Below are 20,682 nucleotides of genomic sequence, written 5' to 3'. Positions count from 1 at the left end.
TACTGCTGCCTCTACTACTGCTGCTGCTACTACTACTTATACTGCTACTACTGCTACAACTACTGCTGCTACTTCTACTACTACTACTGCTTCTACTGCTACTACTACTGCTTCTACTACTGCTGCTGCTACTACTACTGCTTCTACTGCTACTACTACTGCTGCCACTGCTACTACTACTGCTGCCTCTACTTCTACTACTACTACTACTGCTTCTACTGCTACTACTACTGCTACTACTGCTGCTACTACTACTGATACTACTTCTACTAATACTAATACAGCTACTACTGCTGCCTCTACTACTACTGCTGCTGCTACTACTACTACTACTACTACTTATACTGCTACTACTGCTACAACTACTGCTGCTACTTCTACTACTACTACTGCTACTGCTACTACTACTGCTGCTGCTACTACTACTACTACTACTGCTGCCTCTACTACTCCTCTACTACTACTGCTGCCTCTACTACTGCTACTGCTACTACTACTGTTACTGTTGCTACTGCTGCTACTACTACTGTTACTAATACTGCTACTGATGCTGCCTCCTCTACTACTACTACTGCTACTACTACTACTGTTACTACTACTACTACTACTACTGCCTCTACTACTACTACTACCTCTACTACTACTACTGCAGCTGCTACTACTATTACTACCTCTACTACTACCTCTACTACTACTACTGCTGCCTCTACTACTACTGTTACTACTAACTACTACTGCTACTACTACTGCAGCTGCTACTACTACTATTACTACTGCTGCCTCTACTACTGCTACTACTACTACTACTGCTGCATCTACTACTACTACTGCCTCTACTACTACTGTTGCCTCTACTACTACTACTGCTACTACTACTGCTACTTCGAATCCCACCGTACCTTCTCTGTTGTGCAATCCGGTTTCCGAGCTGGTCACGGGTGCACCTCGGCCACGCTCAAGGTACTAAACGATATCATAACCGCCATCTATAAACTTCCGACTTCAACTGTACATATTACCTCAATTACCTTGACTAACCTGTGCACACATTGACTCTGTACCGGTGCCCCCTGTATATAGCCTCTGTTACGCACGCCTCTGAAGAGGGAATGCAACACCCTGCTACAACTAAACTCTCTGTGAAGTGAAAAAGGTATGGACTGTAGGTGCGAGTAAGGATGACACAGACAGAATGTGGTACCGTTTTACAAGGACTTTATTCCTGTACACGGTAATATGGGGAAAAGGGGCTGGACGGAACCAAAGCAAAGAAAGTAAATCTCAAAGCCCCCCCCCCTCTCCTATCTTACCTGCCTACCCACTACTTACCTAATTTAGCATCACCTGGTGCCCTAACCAAAATAGAGGGGGTGGTCCGTCCAGGTCTTACCTAGTGTACCTAGACAATGAATATACTACGGGTATATGTATGCCCGCGGGCCTCTTGCCTAAGCACTCCCAAGGTGCCTTCCCCTTTCCCCCTGGGAACAAATGAAACAGGATATTAAACAATTTCAAACTAACAAAGGACATCAAATAAGCTCCATCTGAGCAACAAACTCATAGAACATACCACTTCCCAGCAATGAACTCCCAGCACAATCAATCTCCAGCAAAAACAATCTCTCTATCACAAACAATCGCTCTGCAATGACCTCAGAGCAAATCTCTAGCAAAATCTCTCAGCAATCCCTACCTCCAAATCTCTCTCAGCAATCCCTACCTCCAAAATCTCTCTAGCAAAATCTCTCTCCGCAATCCCTACCTCCAAATCCCTCTATCACAAACAATCGCTTTGCAATGACCTCAGCAAAATCTCTCTAGCAAAATCTCTCTCAGCAATCCCTACCTCCAAAATCTCTCTAGCAAAATCTCTCTCAGCAATTCCTACCTCCAAATCTCTCTATTACAAACAACCGCTTTGCAATGACCTCCCAGCAAATCTCTAGCAAAATCTCTCAGCAATCCCTACCTCCAAATCTCTCTCAGCAATCCCTACCTCCAAAATCTCTCTAGCAAAATCTCTCTCAGCAATTCCTACCTCCAAATCTCTCTATTACAAACAACCGCTTTGCAATGACCTCCCAGCAAATCTCTAGCAAAATCTCTCTCCGCAATCCCTACCTCCAAATCCCTCTATCACAAACAATCGCTTTGCAATGACCTCAGCAAAATCTCTCTAGCAAAATCTCTCTCAGCAATCCCTACCTCCAAAATCTCTCTAGCAAAATCTCTCTCAGCAATTCCTACCTCCAAATCTCTCTATTACAAACAACCGCTTTGCAATGACCTCCCAGCAAATCTCTCTCAGTAATCCCTACCTACCAATCGCTCTCTCCTGAACAGAACACTGGCTTTTATACAGCTTTAGAAGGAATGTGTAACTGGAGACAGCTGTGTCTTGACGAGGGGGCGGGGTCAGCTCTCCAATTAGCCCTGGAGTCGACCAATCAGCTGCTTGAGGGATTTCAGGAATCCATTTCCTGAAATAAAACACATGCAAATACCCAAACTACAACACAAACTGGGGAACGTAACACGCCCACCACAAAAATTGCAAACCTAGTTTTGCAATAACAAAAGCCATCGCTTCCCCAGTTAGTAAACCCGTGATAAAGCGTCAGCAACCACATTCGCCGAGCCCTTCACATAAGCTATCTGTACATGATATCCTTGTACAATCAGAGCCCACCGCATAAGGCGGTTGACTCTGTACCGGTGCCCCCTGTATATAGCCTCCACATTGACTCTGTACCGGTGCCCCCTGTATATAGCCTCCACATTGACTCTGTACCGGTGCCCCCTGTATATAGCCTCCACATTGACTCTGTACCAGTGCCCCCTGTATATAGCCTCCACATTGACTCTGTACCAGTACCCCCTGTATATAGCCTCCACATTGACTCTGTACCAGTACCCCCTGTATATAGCCTCCACATTGACTCTGTACCGGTGCCCCCTGTATATAGCCTCCACATTGACTCTGTACCGGTGCCCCCTGTATATAGCCTCCACATTGACTCTGTACCGGTGCCCCCTGTATATAGCCTCCACATTGACTCTGTACCAGTGCCCCCTGTATATAGCCTCCACATTGACTCTGTACCGGTACCCTTGTATATAGCCTCCACATTGACTCTGTACCGGTACCCTTGTATATAGCCTCCACATTGACTCTGTACCGGTACCCTTGTATATAGCCTCCACACTGACTCTGTACCGGTACCCCCTGTATATAGTCTCCACATTGACTCTGTACCGGTACCCCCTGTATATAGCCTCCACATTGACTCTGTTCTGGTACCCCCTGTATATAGCCTCCACATTGACTCTGTACTGGTACCCCCTGTATATAGCCTCCACATTGACTCTGTACCGGTACCCCCTGTATATAGCCTCCACATTGACTCTGTACCGTTACCCCCTGTATATAGCCTCCACATTGACTCTGTACCGGTAGCCTCCACATTGACTCTGTACTGGTACCCCTGTATATAGCCTCCACGTTGACTCTGTACCGGTACCCCCTGTATATAGCCTTGTTACTGTTATTTTATTGTTGCTCCTTAATTATTTGTTATTTTTCTTATTTTATTTCATTTATTTATGTTTTACTTCAGTAAATATTTCAATACTTTTTTTCTTAAAACTGCATTGTTGGTAAGTAAGCATATGGTACCTGTGGTATCGGCACATGTGACAAATACATTGTGATTTGATTTGAAGTGTTTCTAAAATCCACAATGGATAAAATGTATGGTGAAAAAAGTATTGGAACCATTTCCTTGTTTGACTGCTAGGTTGTGTGGGTATTATGACACTTTCCACTGTGTGTCTCAAATCCCTGGCGCTTTTTCAAAGACGTTAGATACTCCAGTGAGTGTAATTGGTTCCAATAACCTTTTTATGTGAGTAAAGTACATGTCGGATAAAATAATGTCAATACAGGCCTAATGGAAACAGCAAATCTAACGGTAAACTTTCCAGATGTTGATAAAAAAAAAAAAACTAAATACGCTAGACATGATGGAATCATTTTGAGTGTATACAATTCATTATGCAAGAAATAGCGGTGGAATTTTATTTTATTTTTAAGAAACATCTTTATCCGCACATATTGATATACAGTGCCTTCAGAAAGTATTCACACTGCTTTACCTGGATTCAAATTTACACAGACCCCTTCCAATTAGTATTGATTGATTATTCTCTCTTCCCCCTTCTACTATTACCTTCCCGATGAATGTCAATAAGGGGATTCGATTAAACTGCCCCGGGTTGAACTGTGTTGTGTTATGGCCCATCACATGGGTGACCGGGCGAAATCAGTGGGGGAGGCGCGCCGGGTTCAAATCGAACGGTAATCTGTCAACAATGCAGCAGAAACCTACATCTCTTTTCCATAAAATATATGTTCGAATATTCAAAGTAGTTTTCATTGGGAAGGCAGATAAAGCGTTTTTATCAAAAGCAATTACTTTAGCATGTGAAAACACAGAATACTAATCATACTTGACCGTCGAACAGAACGTAGTACCTGGCTCACGCCCGGGAGGCAGCCCGGTTCCAAATCGAAAGAAAACATGCTAACCGGGTTCATTAATATAATCCCCTAGCTGAGTCCTGCCAATTCAATCTGCACATGTGCGGTTCCCATGTTTACGGATGTGAGGAGAAGCAGAGTAGTGAACAGTGAATACAGAACATTTCATCAGAAATGATCAAACACGTTTTCCTAACCGGACCTCCGGGTAAGTATAAAACACAACGCAGACAGCATGGCACGGGAAGTTGTTCAGAAACGCTGTGAAGTTGTGACTGCTGCTAACTAACGTTAGCTATAGACATGATGCCACCCAATACAATGTAACAGCAGTAGTTCAGCTAATACCTAAAACAATTTATAAGCTAACGCTTGAGTGTCTTGATTTCCAATGGAACGCTGCGTATGACCCGCAGCATTGTGCTGAGAGGCAGGTGCCTCTAGGTTGGACCTTTCAAACTGTATGCACACGGCTTGACAGAAATGGGAGAAGGTGAATGTTCTACTTTTGTTGCACACACATCCAGATGATGCTGCATACCATTTTGCACAAATAATTACTGTCAGGCCTTGATCACACCTACAGGGTATTTTGGGCAAAATGGTATGCGGGCACATCTCAAATGGTGTGTGTGCGCGCGCAACCTGGAGACGTGTGTTGGTCTGCAGTCAGTCAGTAGTGTTGTTCCAGGGTGTAGTGTGCTCCACACATACCACGCAAAAGCGCTGGTCCTGGGCGTTATTTTAAGTACCACGCAAGCTCGAGTATACGTTAATTAGTACACACTAGCTCTAGTAATTTTGTTGTTGTTTACATTTTAACTACCAGCAACGTGGGCATGTCTCATTGCCAACATAATAATAATAATACTATGAAACTGGGCTCCAATGGCGGATGCAATTCATTAGTTTTTATCAGGAAAAAAAAAGCATTGTTAAAAATGTAATGTGTCCAGCTTAGAGAAGGTATCTGCTGGAGTCAGACTCTATTGGAGATACTTGATATAAGAGGCGAAGCAAGAGGTTGGGCTCCACCCACAATCTGTCCACAAAAATAAGCCCACAAAGTGAGGAATTTGTGTGTGGAGGTGAATGAGTGCCAAACAAGTTGAATTGCTAATTTGATACGTGAGGCTTATTTGATCGAATATACGTTAAGTGAACGCTCATGGCATTTTGGCAACTTAAAAAACAATATATAATTATATCAGAGTTGTGCCTGTTGTCGTAGAAATAGAGGACTCGTCATGGATATAACCGGTTTTAGCATGGACATTGCCATTGAGGGCTTCCACCAATTGAAAGTAGTACACTGGATGGGGATTCCTAGGAGTTGGGAGCAATCAGCCAATGAAGAAGAAAATGTACTACTTTAAAATGGAGATTCAATGGTGCTGCCCATGCTGTCACAGATGCTACAATGGCACAGATACAAAGATTAGTCCTCTATCTATCTCTATGGTCTGTTCAAATGTGTTGCTGCCCTCTCATTGACTAGAATTGTCCTACCTGATCTCCCCTCCGTACCCCTGCCTTCCATCTTTGAGGACATGTATTTCCATTAGTGGTCAATCGAGTCTTGTCAATGTAATAGACAATCGTTGGATAAAATGACAAGGTGCCTAACTACGGTCTTTTTTTCTGTCCACAGAGCTGAACACTGGGCTGTCAAGCTCACGCCTATTTCTCTTTGGATTGGTGGATACATCTCATTATTTTAATACTTTTTGTTGAATATTCGTTGATATTACAATTGTACTCAATGACAAGTGAGATGCTAGCCTAATGAATATTCATAGACGTCTCGGATTTCAACAGGGACAACTGATATAAAGTGTTTTTTCTCAAAGTTGCCGGGATGTCACGTGCGTCAACTTATATCCGTGTCCTACACTCGAAAGAACCTCAGCATTACGCAACTTCTATTAGATCAAATGAGCCTCAAGTATTGAAATAGCTATTAATTTTCAATTTGACAACATTTGACACTCATTGCCCCCCATACAAACCCCCCTCACTTGCTTAATAATTAATGATCTGCTTTAAATGGACATATTTTGGTGGAAGTAAACCCTCTCGCTTCGCCTCTTCCCCTCTGGTGTATCCCAGTTTCCACTGGTTAGGGTTAGGGTTAGATTCCAAAGCCACAAAGTCAAAATTAGCTACACAAGTTTGCATTCTCATCTTAATTTAATAATAGGGTTAGGCATAAGGTTAGCAGTGTGGTTAGGTTTAGAATCCCATTTTAAGAATATAATTTTTCAGAAATGGGAGGGTTTTAGCCACAATTATGACTTTGTGGTTGTGTTAACTACAGAGACAACGTGTATCCCAGGCAGATCCTGAGTATTCTGATTTCCTCCGTAAAGTGAATGGTGTGACCTTCGCCAAATACTAACATAAAACAACTCGATTCATGAGTCAGTACTTTACATTATGATCAAATATTGCATTTCTGTTGATAGTCATGGTTTGAAGGCCCCAACAAGACAAAACTACTTCATTTTGGATTTGACACGACCCTCTTCCATTGTGAAGGTGTGGGTAAGACCACCCTGGTCCAGAAGGCCTGTGACGTAATAGTGTCTTCAGGTGTGTCTGTGGAGGGCTTCTACACCCAGGAGGTCAGGGAGGGGAGGCGCAGGGTCGGTTTCGACGTTGTCACTGTGACCGGACAGAGAGGAAACTTGTCCAGAGTCAGGTAGGTTTCAGTCACGTTACATAATCAACCAAAATGGTCTACCTATTTCTGTAAGGACCGGTTCCCCAGACACAGATTAAGCCAAGTTCAGAACTTAAAAAACATTTTCAATGAACATTCTCTATTGTTACTTTTCAAATCAAATCAAGCTTTATTGGCCATGTTCGCCGAATACAACAAGTGTTAGACTTTACTGTGAAATGCTGACTGACAAGCCCTTAACCAACAGTGCAGTTCAAGAAGAAGAAAATATTTACCAAGTAGACTAAAATAAAAAGTAACACAATAAGAATAACAATAACGAGGCTTTATACAGGGGGTACCGGTACAGAGTCAATGTGGAGGCTATATACAGGGGGTACCAGTACAGAGTCAATGTGGAGGTTATATACAGGGGGTACCGGTACAGAGTCAATGTGGAGGCTATATACAGGGGGTACTGGTACAGAGTCAATGTGGAGGTTATATACAGGGGGTACTGGTACAGAGTCAATGTGGAGGCTATATACAGGGTGTACCGGTACAGAGTCAATGTGGAGGCTATATACAGGGATACCAGAACAGAGTCAATGTGGAGGCTATATACAGGGATACCAGAACAGAGTCAATGTGGAGGCTATATACAGGGGGTACCGGTACAGAGTCAATGTGGAGGCTATATACAGGGGGTACCGGTACAGAGTCAATGTGGAGGCTATATACAGGGGGTACCGGTACAGAGTCAATGTGGAGGCTATATACAGGGATACCAGAACAGAGTCAATGTGTAGGCTATATACAGGGGGTACCAGAACAGAGTCAATGTGGAGGCTATATACAGGGGGTACCAGAACAGAGTCAATGTGGAGGCTATATACAGGGGGTACCGGTACAGAGTCAATGTGGAGGCTATATACAGGGGGTACCAGAACAGAGTCAATGTGGAGGCTATATACAGGGGGTACCAGTACAGAGTCAATGTGGAGGCTATATACAGGGTGTACCGGTACAGAGTCAATGTGGAGGCTATATACAGGGGGTACCAGTACAGAGTCAATGTGGAGGCTATATACAGGGATACCAGAACAGAGTCAATGTGGAGGCTATATACAGGGGGTACCGGTACAGAGTCAATGTGGAGGCTATATACAGGGGGTACCGGTACAGAGTCAATGTGGAGGCTATATACAGGGGGTACCGGTACAGAGTCAATGTGGAGGCTATATACAGGGATACCAGAACAGAGTCAATGTGTAGGCTATATACAGGGGGTACCAGAACAGAGTCAATGTGGAGGCTATATACAGGGGGTACCAGAACAGAGTCAATGTGGAGGCTATATACAGGGGGTACCGGTACAGAGTCAATGTGGAGGCTATATACAGGGGGTACCAGAACAGAGTCAATGTGGAGGCTATATACAGGGGGTACCAGTACAGAGTCAATGTGGAGGCTATATACAGGGTGTACCGGTACAGAGTCAATGTGGAGGCTATATACAGGGGGTACCAGTACAGAGTCAATGTGGAGGCTATATACAGGGATACCAGAACAGAGTCAATGTGGAGGCTATATACAGGGTGTACCGGTACAGAGTCAATGTGGAGGCTATATACAGGGGTACCAGTACAGAGTCAATGTGGAGGCTATATACATGGGGTACCAGAACAGAGTCAATGTGGAGGCTATATACAGGGATACCAGAACAGAGTCAATGTGGAGGCTATATACAGGGTGTACCGGTACAGAGTCAATGTGGAGGCTATATACAGGGGTACCAGTACAGAGTCAATGTGGAGGCTATATACAGGGTGTACCGGTACAGAGTCAATGTGGAGGCTATATACAGGGTGTACCGGTACAGAGTCAATGTGGAGGCTATATACAGGGGGTACTGGTACTGAGTCAATGTGGAGGCTATTTCCAGGGAGGTACTGGCACAGAGTCAATGTGGAGGCTATATATACAGGGAGGTACCGGTACAGAGTCAATGTGGAGGCTATATACAGGGAGGTACCGGTACTGAGTCAATGTGGAGGCTATTTCCAGGGAGGTACCGGTACTGAGTCAATGTGGAGGCTATATACAGGGTGTACCGGTACAGAGTCAATGTGGAGGCTATATACAGGGTGTACCGGTACAGAGTCAATGTGGAGGCTATATACAGGGTATTACGGTACAGAGTCAATGTGGAGGCTATATACAGGGTATTACGGTACAGAGTCAATGTGGAGGCTATATACAGGGTGTTACGGTACAGAGTCAATGTGGAGGCTATATACAGGGTGTACCGGTACAGAGTCAATGTGGAGGCTATATACAGGGTGTACCGGTACAGAGTCAATGTGGAGGCTATATACAGGGGGTACCGGTACTGAGTCAGTGTGCGGGGGTACAGGCTAGTTGAGGTAATCTGTACATGTAGGTGGGGGCGAAGTGACTATGCATAGGTAACAAACAAACTAACAGTAGCAGCAGTGTTCAAGAGGGGGGAGGGTCAATGTACATTTTCTGGTGGCGATTTTCAGTCCAGGGCTTAATCTGTGTCTGGGAAACAGTCCCCTATGTGTTAATGTGTTTTCTCTGCTGTCTTTGTTCTGTTCAGAGAGAAGTCTGTAGCTTCACATGGAGGGAGGGAGTACACTGTAGGACAGTATGTAGTGGATGTACCTTCGTTTGAGAACCTGGCTCTACCTCTCTTCAGAAACGTATGTTATTATTGCACTTTTTAACTAAGCAGTGATTTTCCTCCTATGCCAGGGTCGTGAGCAGTGATTTTCCTCCAATGTCAGGGTCGTGAGCAGTGATTTTCCTCCTATGTCAGGGTCGTGAGCTGTGATTTTCCTCCTATGTCAGGGTCGTGAGCAGTGATTTTCCTCCTATGTCAGGGTTGTGAGCAGTGATTTTCCTCCTATGTCAGGGTCGTGAGCAGTGATTTTCCTCCTATGTCAGGGTCGTGAGCAGTGATTTTCCTCCTATGTCAGGGTCGTGAGCAGTGATTTTCCTCCTATGTCAGGGTCGTGAGCAGTGATTTTCCTCCTATGTCAGGGTCGTGAGCAGTGATTTTCCTCCTATGTCAGGGTCGTGAGCAGTGATTTTCCTCCTATGTCAGGGTTGTGAGCAGTGATTTTCCTCATTCAGCACCAGTCGAGAGTTTGGACACCTACTCATTCCAGGGTTTTTCTTTATTTTCAACATTGTAGAATAATGGTGAAGACATCAAAACTATGACATAACACATATGGAATCATGTAGTAACCAACAGTGTTAAACAAATCAAATATATTTTACATTCTTCAAAGTAGCCACCATTTGCCTTGATGACAGCTTTGCACTCTTGACATTCTCTGGTAGTAGAGTAGAGTAGGCCCACATCAGCTCTAGTAGTAGAGTAGAGTAGGCCCACAGCAGCTCTAGTAGTAGAGTAGAGTAGGCCCACAGCAGCTCTAGTAGTAGAGTAGAGTAGGCCCACAGCAGCCCTGGTAGTAGAGTAGACTAGGCCCACAGCAGCCCTGGTAGTAAAGTAGAGTAGACCCACAGCAGCTCTGGGAGTAGAGTAGGCCCACAGCAGCTCTGGGAGTAGAGTAGAGTAGGCCCACAGCAGCTCTAGTAGTAGAGTAGAGTAGGCCCACAGCAGCTCTGGGAGTAGAGTAGAGTAGGCCCACAGCAGCTCTAGTAGTAGAGTAGAGTAGGCCCACAGCAGCTCTGGGAGTAGAGTAGAGTAGGCCCACAGCAGCTCTAGTAGTAGAGTAGAGTAGGCCCACAGCAGCTCTAGTAGTAGAGTAGATTAGGCCCACAGCAGCCCTGGTAGTAGAGTAGGCCCACAGCAGCTCTGGGAGTAGAGTAGAGTAGGCCCACAGCAGCTCTAGTAGTAGAGTAGAGTAGGCCCACAGCAGCTCTGGGAGTAGAGTAGATTAGGCCCACAGCAGCCCTGGTAGTAGAGTAGATTAGGCCCACAGCAGCCCTGGTAGTAGAGTAGAGTAGGCCCACAGCAGCTCTAGTAGTAGAGTAGATTAGGCCCACAGCAGCTCTAGTAGTAGAGTAGAGTATGCCCACAGCAGCTCTAGTAGTAGAGTAGAGTAGGCCCACAGCAGCTCTGGGAGTAGAGTAGAGTAGAGTAGGCCCACAGCAGCTCTAGTAGTAGAGTAGAGTAGGCCCACAGCAGCTCTAGTATATCAACCATATAGTTGTTGTTTTTTGTGGTGAGTGATGTTGTCTATAACCTCACTCTCTTTCTCTGTGTTTTAGCTTGACTCTTCATGCAGTAGCAATCATCAGGTGTTTATCATTGATGAGGTTGGTAAAATGGAGCTGTTCAGCCAGGCGTTCATCAGGTCAGTCAGACAGGCCCTGGACTCTCCAGTCTTCTCTGTCCTGGGGACTATACCCCTCCCTTCAGGAAAACCACTGGGTTTCGTGGAGGAGATACGGACCAGGACGGACGTCACTGTCTTCACTGTGAGTACATTCACACGCATGCGTACACACACACACACACACACACACACACACACACACACACACACACACACACACACACACACACACACACACAAATAATCCCACTCTCTGTATTTATCTAATCTTACCTGCCTCATTGTAGGGATGTCAAATGTTTCTGTTCTGAAAGGCCGCGGAGTCTGCAATTGGTCTCAGACCCTATGGAGTCTGGTTAAATTGGTCTATGACCCTATGGAGTCTGGTTAAATTGGTCTATGACCCTATGGAGTCTGGTTAAATTGGTCTATGACCCTATGGAGTCTGGTTAAATTGGTCTATGACCCTATGGAGTCTGGTTAAATTGGTCTATGACCCTATGGAGTCTGGTTAAATTGGTCTATGACCCTATGGAGTCTGGTTAAATTGGTCTATGACCCTATGGAGTCTGGTTAAATTGGTCTATGACCCTATGGAGTCTGGTTAAATTGTTCTATGACCCTATGGAGTCTGGTTAAATCGGTCTATGACCCTATGGAGTCTGGTTAAATTGGTCTATGACCCTATGGAGTCTGGTTAAATTGGTCTATGACCCTATGGAGTCTGGTTAAATTGGTCTATGACCCTATGGAGTCTGGTTAAATTGTTCTATGACCCTATGGAATCTGGTTAAATTGGTCTATGACCCTATGGAGTCTGGTTAAATTGGTCTATGACCCTATGGAGTCTGGTTAAATTGGTCTATGACCCTATGGAGTCTGGTTAAATTGGTCTATGACCCTATGGAGTCTGGTTAAATTGGTCTATGACCCTATGGAGTCTGGTTAAATTGGTCTATGACCCTATGGAGTCTGGTTAAATTGGTCTATGACCCTATGGAGTCTGGTTAAATTGGTCTATGACCCTATGGAGTCTGGTTAAATTGGTCTATGACCCTATGGAGTCTGGTTAAATTGGTCTATGACCCTATGGAGTCTGGTTAAATTGGTCTATGACCCTATGGAGTCTGGTTAAATTGGTCTATGACCCTATGGAGTCTGGTTAAATTGGTCTATGACCCTATGGAGTCTGGTTAAATTGGTCTATGACCCTATGGAGTCTGGTTAAATTGGTCTATGACCCTATGGAGTCTGGTTAAATTGTTCTATGACCCTATGGAGTCTGGTTAAATTGGTCTATGACCCTATGGAGTCTGGTTAAATTGGTCTATGACCCTATGGAGTCTGGTTAAATTGGTCTATGACCCTATGGAGTCTGGTTAAATTGGTCTATGACCCTATGGAGTCTGGTTAAATTGGTCTATGACCCTATGGAGTCTGGTTAAATTGTTCTATGACCCTATGGAGTCTGGTTAAATTGGTCTATGACCCTATGGAGTCTGGTTAAATTGTTCTCAAAATATATAATACAATGCCTTTCAAAAGTATTCACCCCCTTGGCGTTTTTAGTATTTTGTTGCATTACAACCTGTAATTTAAATAGATTTTTATTTGGATTTCATGTAATGGACAGACACAAAATAGTCCAGATTGGTGAAGCGAAAAAAAATCTAATCTAAAAAGTAAAAAATGGAAAAGTGGCCGTGCATATGTTTTCACCCCCTCTGCTATGAAGCCCCTAAATAAGATCTGGTGCAACCAATTCCCTTCAGAAGTCACATAATTAGTTGAAGTCCACCTGTGTGCAATCTAATTGTCACATGATCTCAGTGTATATACACACACCTGTTCTGAAAGGCCGCGGAGTCTGCAACACATCTAAGCAAGGGGCACCACCAGGCAAGCGGCACTATGAAGACCAAGGAGCTCTCCAAACAGGTCAGGGACAAAGCTGTGGAGAAGTACAGATCAGGGTTGGGTTATAAAATAATATCCCAAACTCATGGACCAGGCAAGGAGGGCATTAATCAGAGAGGCAACAAAGAGACCAAAGATAACCCTGAAGGAGCTGCAAAGCTCCACAGCGGAGATTGGAGTATCTGTCCATAGGACCACTTTAAGCCGTACACTGTTTGGTGTTCGCCAAACGTTTGGTGTCTGCTGCAAACCCAACACCTCACAACACCCCAAGAACACCATCCCCACAGTGACGCGTGGTGACAGCATCATGCTGTGGGGATGTTTTTCATCGGCAGGGACTGGGAAACTGGTCAGAATTGAAGGAATGATGAATGGAGCTAAATACAAGGAAATTCTTGAGGGAAACCTGTTTCAGTCTTCCAGAGATTTGAGACTGGGAAGGAGGTTCACCTTCCAGCAGGACAATGACTCGAAGCATACTGCTAAAGCAACACTTGAGTGGTTTAAGGGTAAACATTTAAATGTCTTAGAATGACCTAGTCAAAACCAAGACCTCAATCCAATTGAGAATCTGTGGTATGACTTAAAGATTGCTATACACCAGCGGAACCCATCCAACCTGAAGGAGCTGGAGCAGTTTTGCCTTGAAGAATGGGCAAAAATCCCAGTGGCTAGATGTGCCAAGCTTATAGAGACATACCCCAAGAGACTTGCAGCTGTAATTGCTGCAAAAGGTGGCTCTACAAAGTATTGACTTTGGGGGGGTGAATATTTCATGCTTGTTTCACAATAAAACATATTTTGCATCTTCAAAGGGGTAGGCATGTTGTGTAAATCAAATGATGCAAACCCCCAAAAAATCTATTTTAATTCCAGGCACCAAAATAGGAAAAATGCCAATGAATACTTTTGCAAGCCACATGTATGTATGTATGTATGTATGTATGTATGTATGTATGTATGTACGTACTCACTCACTCACTCACTCACTCACTCACTCACTCACTCACTCACTCACTCACTCACTCACTCACTCACTCACCCACCCACTACCGGTCAAAAGAATGTATAGCATGACTGATACCATTATCCTTTACAGTATAGCATGGTGGATATCATTATCCTTTTACCATGTAGAATATATAGCATGGTGGATACTATTATCCTTTACAGTATAGCATGGTGGATACCATTATCTTTTACAGTATAGCATGGTGGATACCATTATCCTTTACAGTATAGCATGGTGGATACCATTATCCTTTACAGTATAGCATGGTGGATACCATTATCCTTTACAGTATAGCATGGTGGATACCATTATCCTTTACAGTATAGCATGGTGGATACCATTATCCTTTACAGTATAGCATGGTGAATACCATTATCCTTTTACCATGTAGAATATATAGCATGGTGGATACCATTATCCTTTTACCATGTAGAATATATAGCATGGTGGATACTATTATCCTTTACAGTATAGCATGGTGGATACCATTATCCTTTACAGTATAGCATGGTGGATACCATTATCCTTTACAGTATAGCATGGTGGATACCATTATCCTTTACAGTATAGCATGGTGGATACCATTATCCTTTACAGTATAGCATGGTGGATACCATTATCCTTTACAGTATAGCATGGTGGATACCATTATCCTTTACAGTATAGCATGGTGGATACCATTATCCTTTTACCATGTAGAATGTATAGCATGACTGATACCATTATCATTTACAGTATAGCATGGTGGATACCATTATCCTTTACAGTATAGCATGGTGGATACCATTATCCTTTACAGTATAGTATGGTGGATACCATTATCCTTTACAGTATAGCATGGTGGATACCATTATCCTTTACAGTATAGCATGGTGGATACCATTATCCTTTACAGTATAGCATGGTGGATACCATTATCCTTTTACCATGTAGAATGTATAGCATGACTGATACCATTATCATTTACAGTATAGCATGGTGGATACTATTATCCTTTACAGTATAGCATGGTGGATACCATTATCCTTTACAGTATAGCATGGTGGATACCATTATCCTTTACAGTATAGCATGGTGGATACCATTATCCTTTTACCATGTAGAATGTATAGCATGACTGATACCATTATCATTTACAGTATAGCATGGTGGATACCATTATCCTTTACAGTATAGCATGGTGGATACTATTATCCTTTACAGTATAGCATGGTGGATACTATTATCCTTTACAGTATAGCATGGTGGATACCATTATCCTTTACAGTATAGCATGGTGGATACCATTATCCTTTACAGTATAGCATGGTGGATACCATTATCCTTTACAGTATAGCATGGTGGATACCATTATCCTTTTACCATGTAGAATGTATAGCATGACTGATACCATTATCCTTTACAGTATAGCATGGTGGATACCATTATCCTTTACAGTATAGCATGGTGGATACCATTATCCTTTACAGTATAGCATGGTGGATACCATTATCCTTTACAGTATAGCATGGTGGATACCATTATCCTTTACAGTATAGCATGGTGGATACCATTATCCTTTACAGTATAGCATGGTGGATACCATTATCCTTTACAATATAGCATGGTGGATACCATTATCCTTTACAGTATAGCATGGTGGATACCATTATCCTTTACAGTATAGCATGGTGGATACTATTATCCTTTACAGTATAGCATGGTGGATACCATTATCCTTTACAGTATAGCATGGTGGATACCATTATCCTTTACAGTATAGCATGGTGGATACCATTATCCTTCACAGTATAGCATGGTTGATACCATTATCCTTTACAGTATAGCATGGTGTATACCATTATCCTTTACAGTATAGCATGGTGGATACCATTATCCTTTACAGTATAGCATGGTGGATACCATTATCCTTTACAGTATAGCATGGTGGATACCATTATCCTTTACAGTATAGCATGGTGGATACCATTATCCTTTACAGTATAGCATGGTGGATACCATTATCCTTTTACCATGTAGAATGTATAGCATGACTGATACCATTATCATTTACAGTATAGCATGGTGGATACCATTATCCTTTACAGTATAGCATGGTGGATACTATTATCCTTTACAGTATAGCATGGTGGATACTATTATCCTTTACAGTATAGCATGGTGGATACCATTATCCTTTACAGTATAGCATGGTGGATACCATTATCCTTTACAGTATAGCATGGTGGATACCATTATCCTTTACAGTATAGCATGGTGGATACCATTATCCTTTTACCATGTAGAATGCATAGCATGACTGATACCATTATCATTTACAGTATAGCATGGTGGATACCATGATCCTTTACAGTATAGCATGGTGGATACCATTATCCTTTTACCATGTAGAATGTATAGCATGACTGATACCATTATCCTTTACAGTATAGCATGGTGGATACCATTATCCTTTACAGTATAGCATGGTGGATACCATTATCCTTTACAGTATAGCATGGTTGATACTATTATCCTTTACAGTATAGCATGGTGGATACCATTATCCTTTACAGTATAGCATGGTGGATACCATTATCCTTTACAGTATAGCATGGTGGATACCATTATCCTTTACAGTATAGCATGGTGGATACCATTATCCTTTACAGTATAGCATGGTGGATACCATTATCCTTTACAGTATAGCATGGTGGATACCATTATCCTTTTACAATGTAGAATATATAGCATGGTGGATACCATTATCCTTTTACCATGTAGAATATATAGCATGGTGGATACTATTATCCTTTACAGTATAGCATGGTGGATACCATTATCCTTTTACCATGTAGAATATATAGCATGGTGGATACCATTATCCTTTTACCATGTAGAATATATAGCATGGTGGATACTATTATCCTTTACAGTATAGCATGGTGGATACCATTATCCTTTTACCATGTAGAATATATAGCATGGTGGATACCATTATCCTTTACAGTATAGCATGGTGGATACCATTATCCTTTACAGTATAGCATGGTGGATACCATTATCCTTTACAGTATAGCATGGTGGATACCATTATCCTTTACAGTATAGCATGGTGGATACTATTATCCTTTACAGTATAGCATGGTGGATACCATTATCCTTTACAGTATAGCATGGTGGATACCATTATCCTTTACAGTATAGCATGGTGGATACCATTATCCTTTACAGTATAGCATGGTGGATACCATTATCCTTTACAGTATAGCATGGTGGATACCATTATCATTTACAGTATAGCATTGTGGATATCATTATCCTTTACAGAAAAGCATGGTGGGGATTAAACATGAAATCATGCGTGACTAAACCAGATCCATCCATCAGGATCAATATTAGTGATATTAACTGTTAGATCTGGTTCCATCCATCAGGATCAATATTAGTGACATTAACAGTGTTATCTGGTTCCTTCCATCAGGATCAATATTAGTGATATTAACAGTGTTATCAGGATCAATATTAGTGATATTAACTGTTAGATCTGGTTCCATCCATCAGGATCAATATTAGTGACATTAACAGTGTTATCTGGTTCCATCCATCAGGATCAATATTAGTGATATTAACAGTGTTATCTGGTTCCATCCATCAGGATCAATATTAGTGACATTAACAGTGTTATCTGGTTCCATCCATCAGGAACACTATGCTCTTGCTGCTATGGTATCTCTTAAACATCTTTGGTTGTGTGTTTCTCTCCCTATCCCCCCCCCCCACCCCCCGGCTTTCCCTCCTCTCTCTCAGGTCTCCAAGGAGAACAGAGATGTTATATTACCAGAGGTTGTGTCAGCTCTAAAGGACTGTCTCAAACAAAGTGCTAAGTAGGTGGAAGTTATCCAAGGTCAGTGGAACATCATGGAGGGCATTCAGAAACACAGCAGCACTCTGAACTAGACCCTGATGAAGAAGACCGACCCTGATGAACAAGACCGACCCTGATGAACAAGACCGACCCTGATGAACAAGACCGACCCTGATGAACAAGACCGTCCCTGATGGATGGATGTTGGCCAGCACTCTGTACTAGACCGACCCTGATGAACGAGACCGACCCTGAAGAACGAGACCGACCCTGAAGAACGAGACCGACCCTGAAGAACGAGACCGACCCTGAAGAACGAGACCGACCCTGACGAACGAGACCGACCCTGAAGAACGAGACCGACACTGAAGAACGAGACCGACACTGAATAACTAGACCGACCCTGATTGGTGGAAGTTGGCCAGCACTCTGTACTAGACCGACCCTGATGAACAAGACTCTCCCTGAAGAACTCGACCAACCCTGATTGGTGGATGTTGGCCAGCACTCTGAACCAGACCGACCCTGATTGGTGGAAGTTGGCCAGCACTCTGTACTAGACCGACCCTGATTGGTGGATGTTGGCCTGCACTCTGTACTAGACTGACCCTGATGAACTAGACTGACCCTGATGGATGGATGTTGGCCAGCACTCTGTACTAGACCGACTCTGATTGATGGATGTTGGCCAGCACTCTGTACTAGACCGACCCTGATGGGTGGATGTTGGCCAACACTCTGTACTAGACTGACCCTGATGGATGGATGTTGGCCAGCACTCTGTACTACACCGACTCTGATTGATGGATGTTGGCCAGCACTCTGTACTAGACCGACCCTGATGGGTGGATTTTGGCCAATACTCTGTAATAGACCATGGCCACCTAACCATCCCCAGCTTACAATTGGCTCATTCATCCCCCTCCTCTCCCCTGTAACTATTCCCCAGGTCATTGCTGTAAATGAGAATGTTTTCTCAGTCAACTTACCTGGTAAAATAACAAAAAAATCAATAAAAATGTAATAAAACAATGATTTAATTATTTCTGAAAACTGCCACATTCAGTTCTTCAACCAATGATAATGTTGGAAGATTAGTGATAAATATAATTATAATATGGAGAATAGTGTACAATAATAGACTATATCCTGGTCAATTGCCTGCACCAACCGTGGAACTGTGTGATTACATCGCCATGTGTTAGGGCTTGGTCTGCTCTCCTCTCCAGCTATTAGCATGTCTTTCTTAATATTGTGAACTTTACTAATGATCTTCATAACAACCACACGGCCGTGACGTCGTTTACAAAGAAAGCAAATGAAGGTAAACCAAACAGTGAAATGACTGGAATGATAATGTGGACTATACCAACTGAAGGGAACTAACTCTCTGTCTCGCTCACTCCCCCAATCTCTCTCACCTGTTTCCCCCACCCCTCCTCCCTCTGTCTCGCTCACTCCCCCAATCTCTCTCACCTGTTCTCCCCCCCCCTCCTCCCTCTGTCTCGCACCTCCTCCTCTCTCCCTCTCCCCGTCTCTCTCCGATCGCTCTCCTTTTCTCTCCCTCATCCCGCTGCCTGTCTCTCGCTGTTCCACACTCTCTCTATCCCCTCTGTCTCTCTCTCCCCCTCTGTCTCTCTCTCTCTCCCTCTCTCTAGAAGATAACTATGACTCCCTGAGACAGAAACTGTGTGGTAGATCCAGGGAGAACAGCCCTTCCTCCTTGCACTCCTCCATCTCTCCTTTCTCCCTCCACAACTCGTCCTCCATCCCTCCATTCTCCCTCCACTCCCCTGTCTCTCCTCCTTTCTCCTCTGTCTATAGAGGTGGTCAGGACTGGCTCAGTCAAGTGAACAAGTGTCACTCATTTACCTCAGGTAAGTAACACATCACAGACACTAATGCAAGTTCCCCTAACCTCACTAATACCTGCCACCTAATACCTGACCACCCCACTATCACTACCCACCTAGTTTAACACACTGACCACCCCACTATCACTACCCACCTAGTTTAACACACTGACCACCCCACTATCACTACACTGACCACCCCACTATCACTACCCACCTAGTTTAACACACTGACCACCCCACTATCACTACCCACCTAGTTTAACACACTGACCACCCCACTATCACTACACTGACCACCCCACTATCACTACCCACCTAGTTTAACACACTGACCACCTCACTATCACTACACTGACCACCCCACTATTACTACCCACCTAGTTTAACACACTGACCACCCCACTATCACTACCCACCTAGTTTAACACACTGACCACCCCACTATCACTACCCACCCAGTTTAACACACTGACCACCCCACTATCACTACCCACCTAGTTTAACACAC

The 20,682-nt window shown here is 43.5% G+C and overlaps 1 protein-coding gene across 3 annotated transcripts; it reads left to right on the top strand.

Annotated features, from left to right (window-relative positions):
- The first annotated feature begins 4,232 nt into the window (after positions 1-4,232).
- Positions 4,233-19,640, top strand: ntpcr (nucleoside-triphosphatase, cancer-related). Of its 3 annotated transcripts, none has more exons than XM_036945901.1 (5): positions 4,233-4,360; positions 7,082-7,244; positions 9,829-9,931; positions 11,472-11,681; positions 18,261-19,367. In XM_036945901.1, exons 1-5 carry the CDS (start codon positions 4,240-4,242, stop codon positions 18,339-18,341), a joined length of 678 nt encoding a protein of 225 aa, XP_036801796.1. In that variant the 5' UTR covers positions 4,233-4,239; the 3' UTR covers positions 18,342-19,367. The 3 variants fall into 3 exon arrangements, with proteins under 3 accessions (XP_036801796.1, XP_036801798.1, XP_036801797.1); XM_036945902.1 differs by lacking the exon at positions 4,233-4,360 and adding an exon at positions 4,516-4,751 and having other exon boundaries at positions 18,261-19,356; XM_036945903.1 differs by lacking the exon at positions 9,829-9,931 and having other exon boundaries at positions 18,261-19,640.
- The last annotated feature ends 1,042 nt before the right edge of the window (positions 19,641-20,682 follow it).

The sequence above is a fragment of the Oncorhynchus mykiss genome, chromosome 16 (genome assembly GCF_013265735.2).
Source record: "Oncorhynchus mykiss isolate Arlee chromosome 16, USDA_OmykA_1.1, whole genome shotgun sequence".
NCBI lineage: Eukaryota > Metazoa > Chordata > Actinopteri > Salmoniformes > Salmonidae > Oncorhynchus > Oncorhynchus mykiss.
This window is presented reverse-complemented; position numbering and strand designations above follow the sequence as displayed.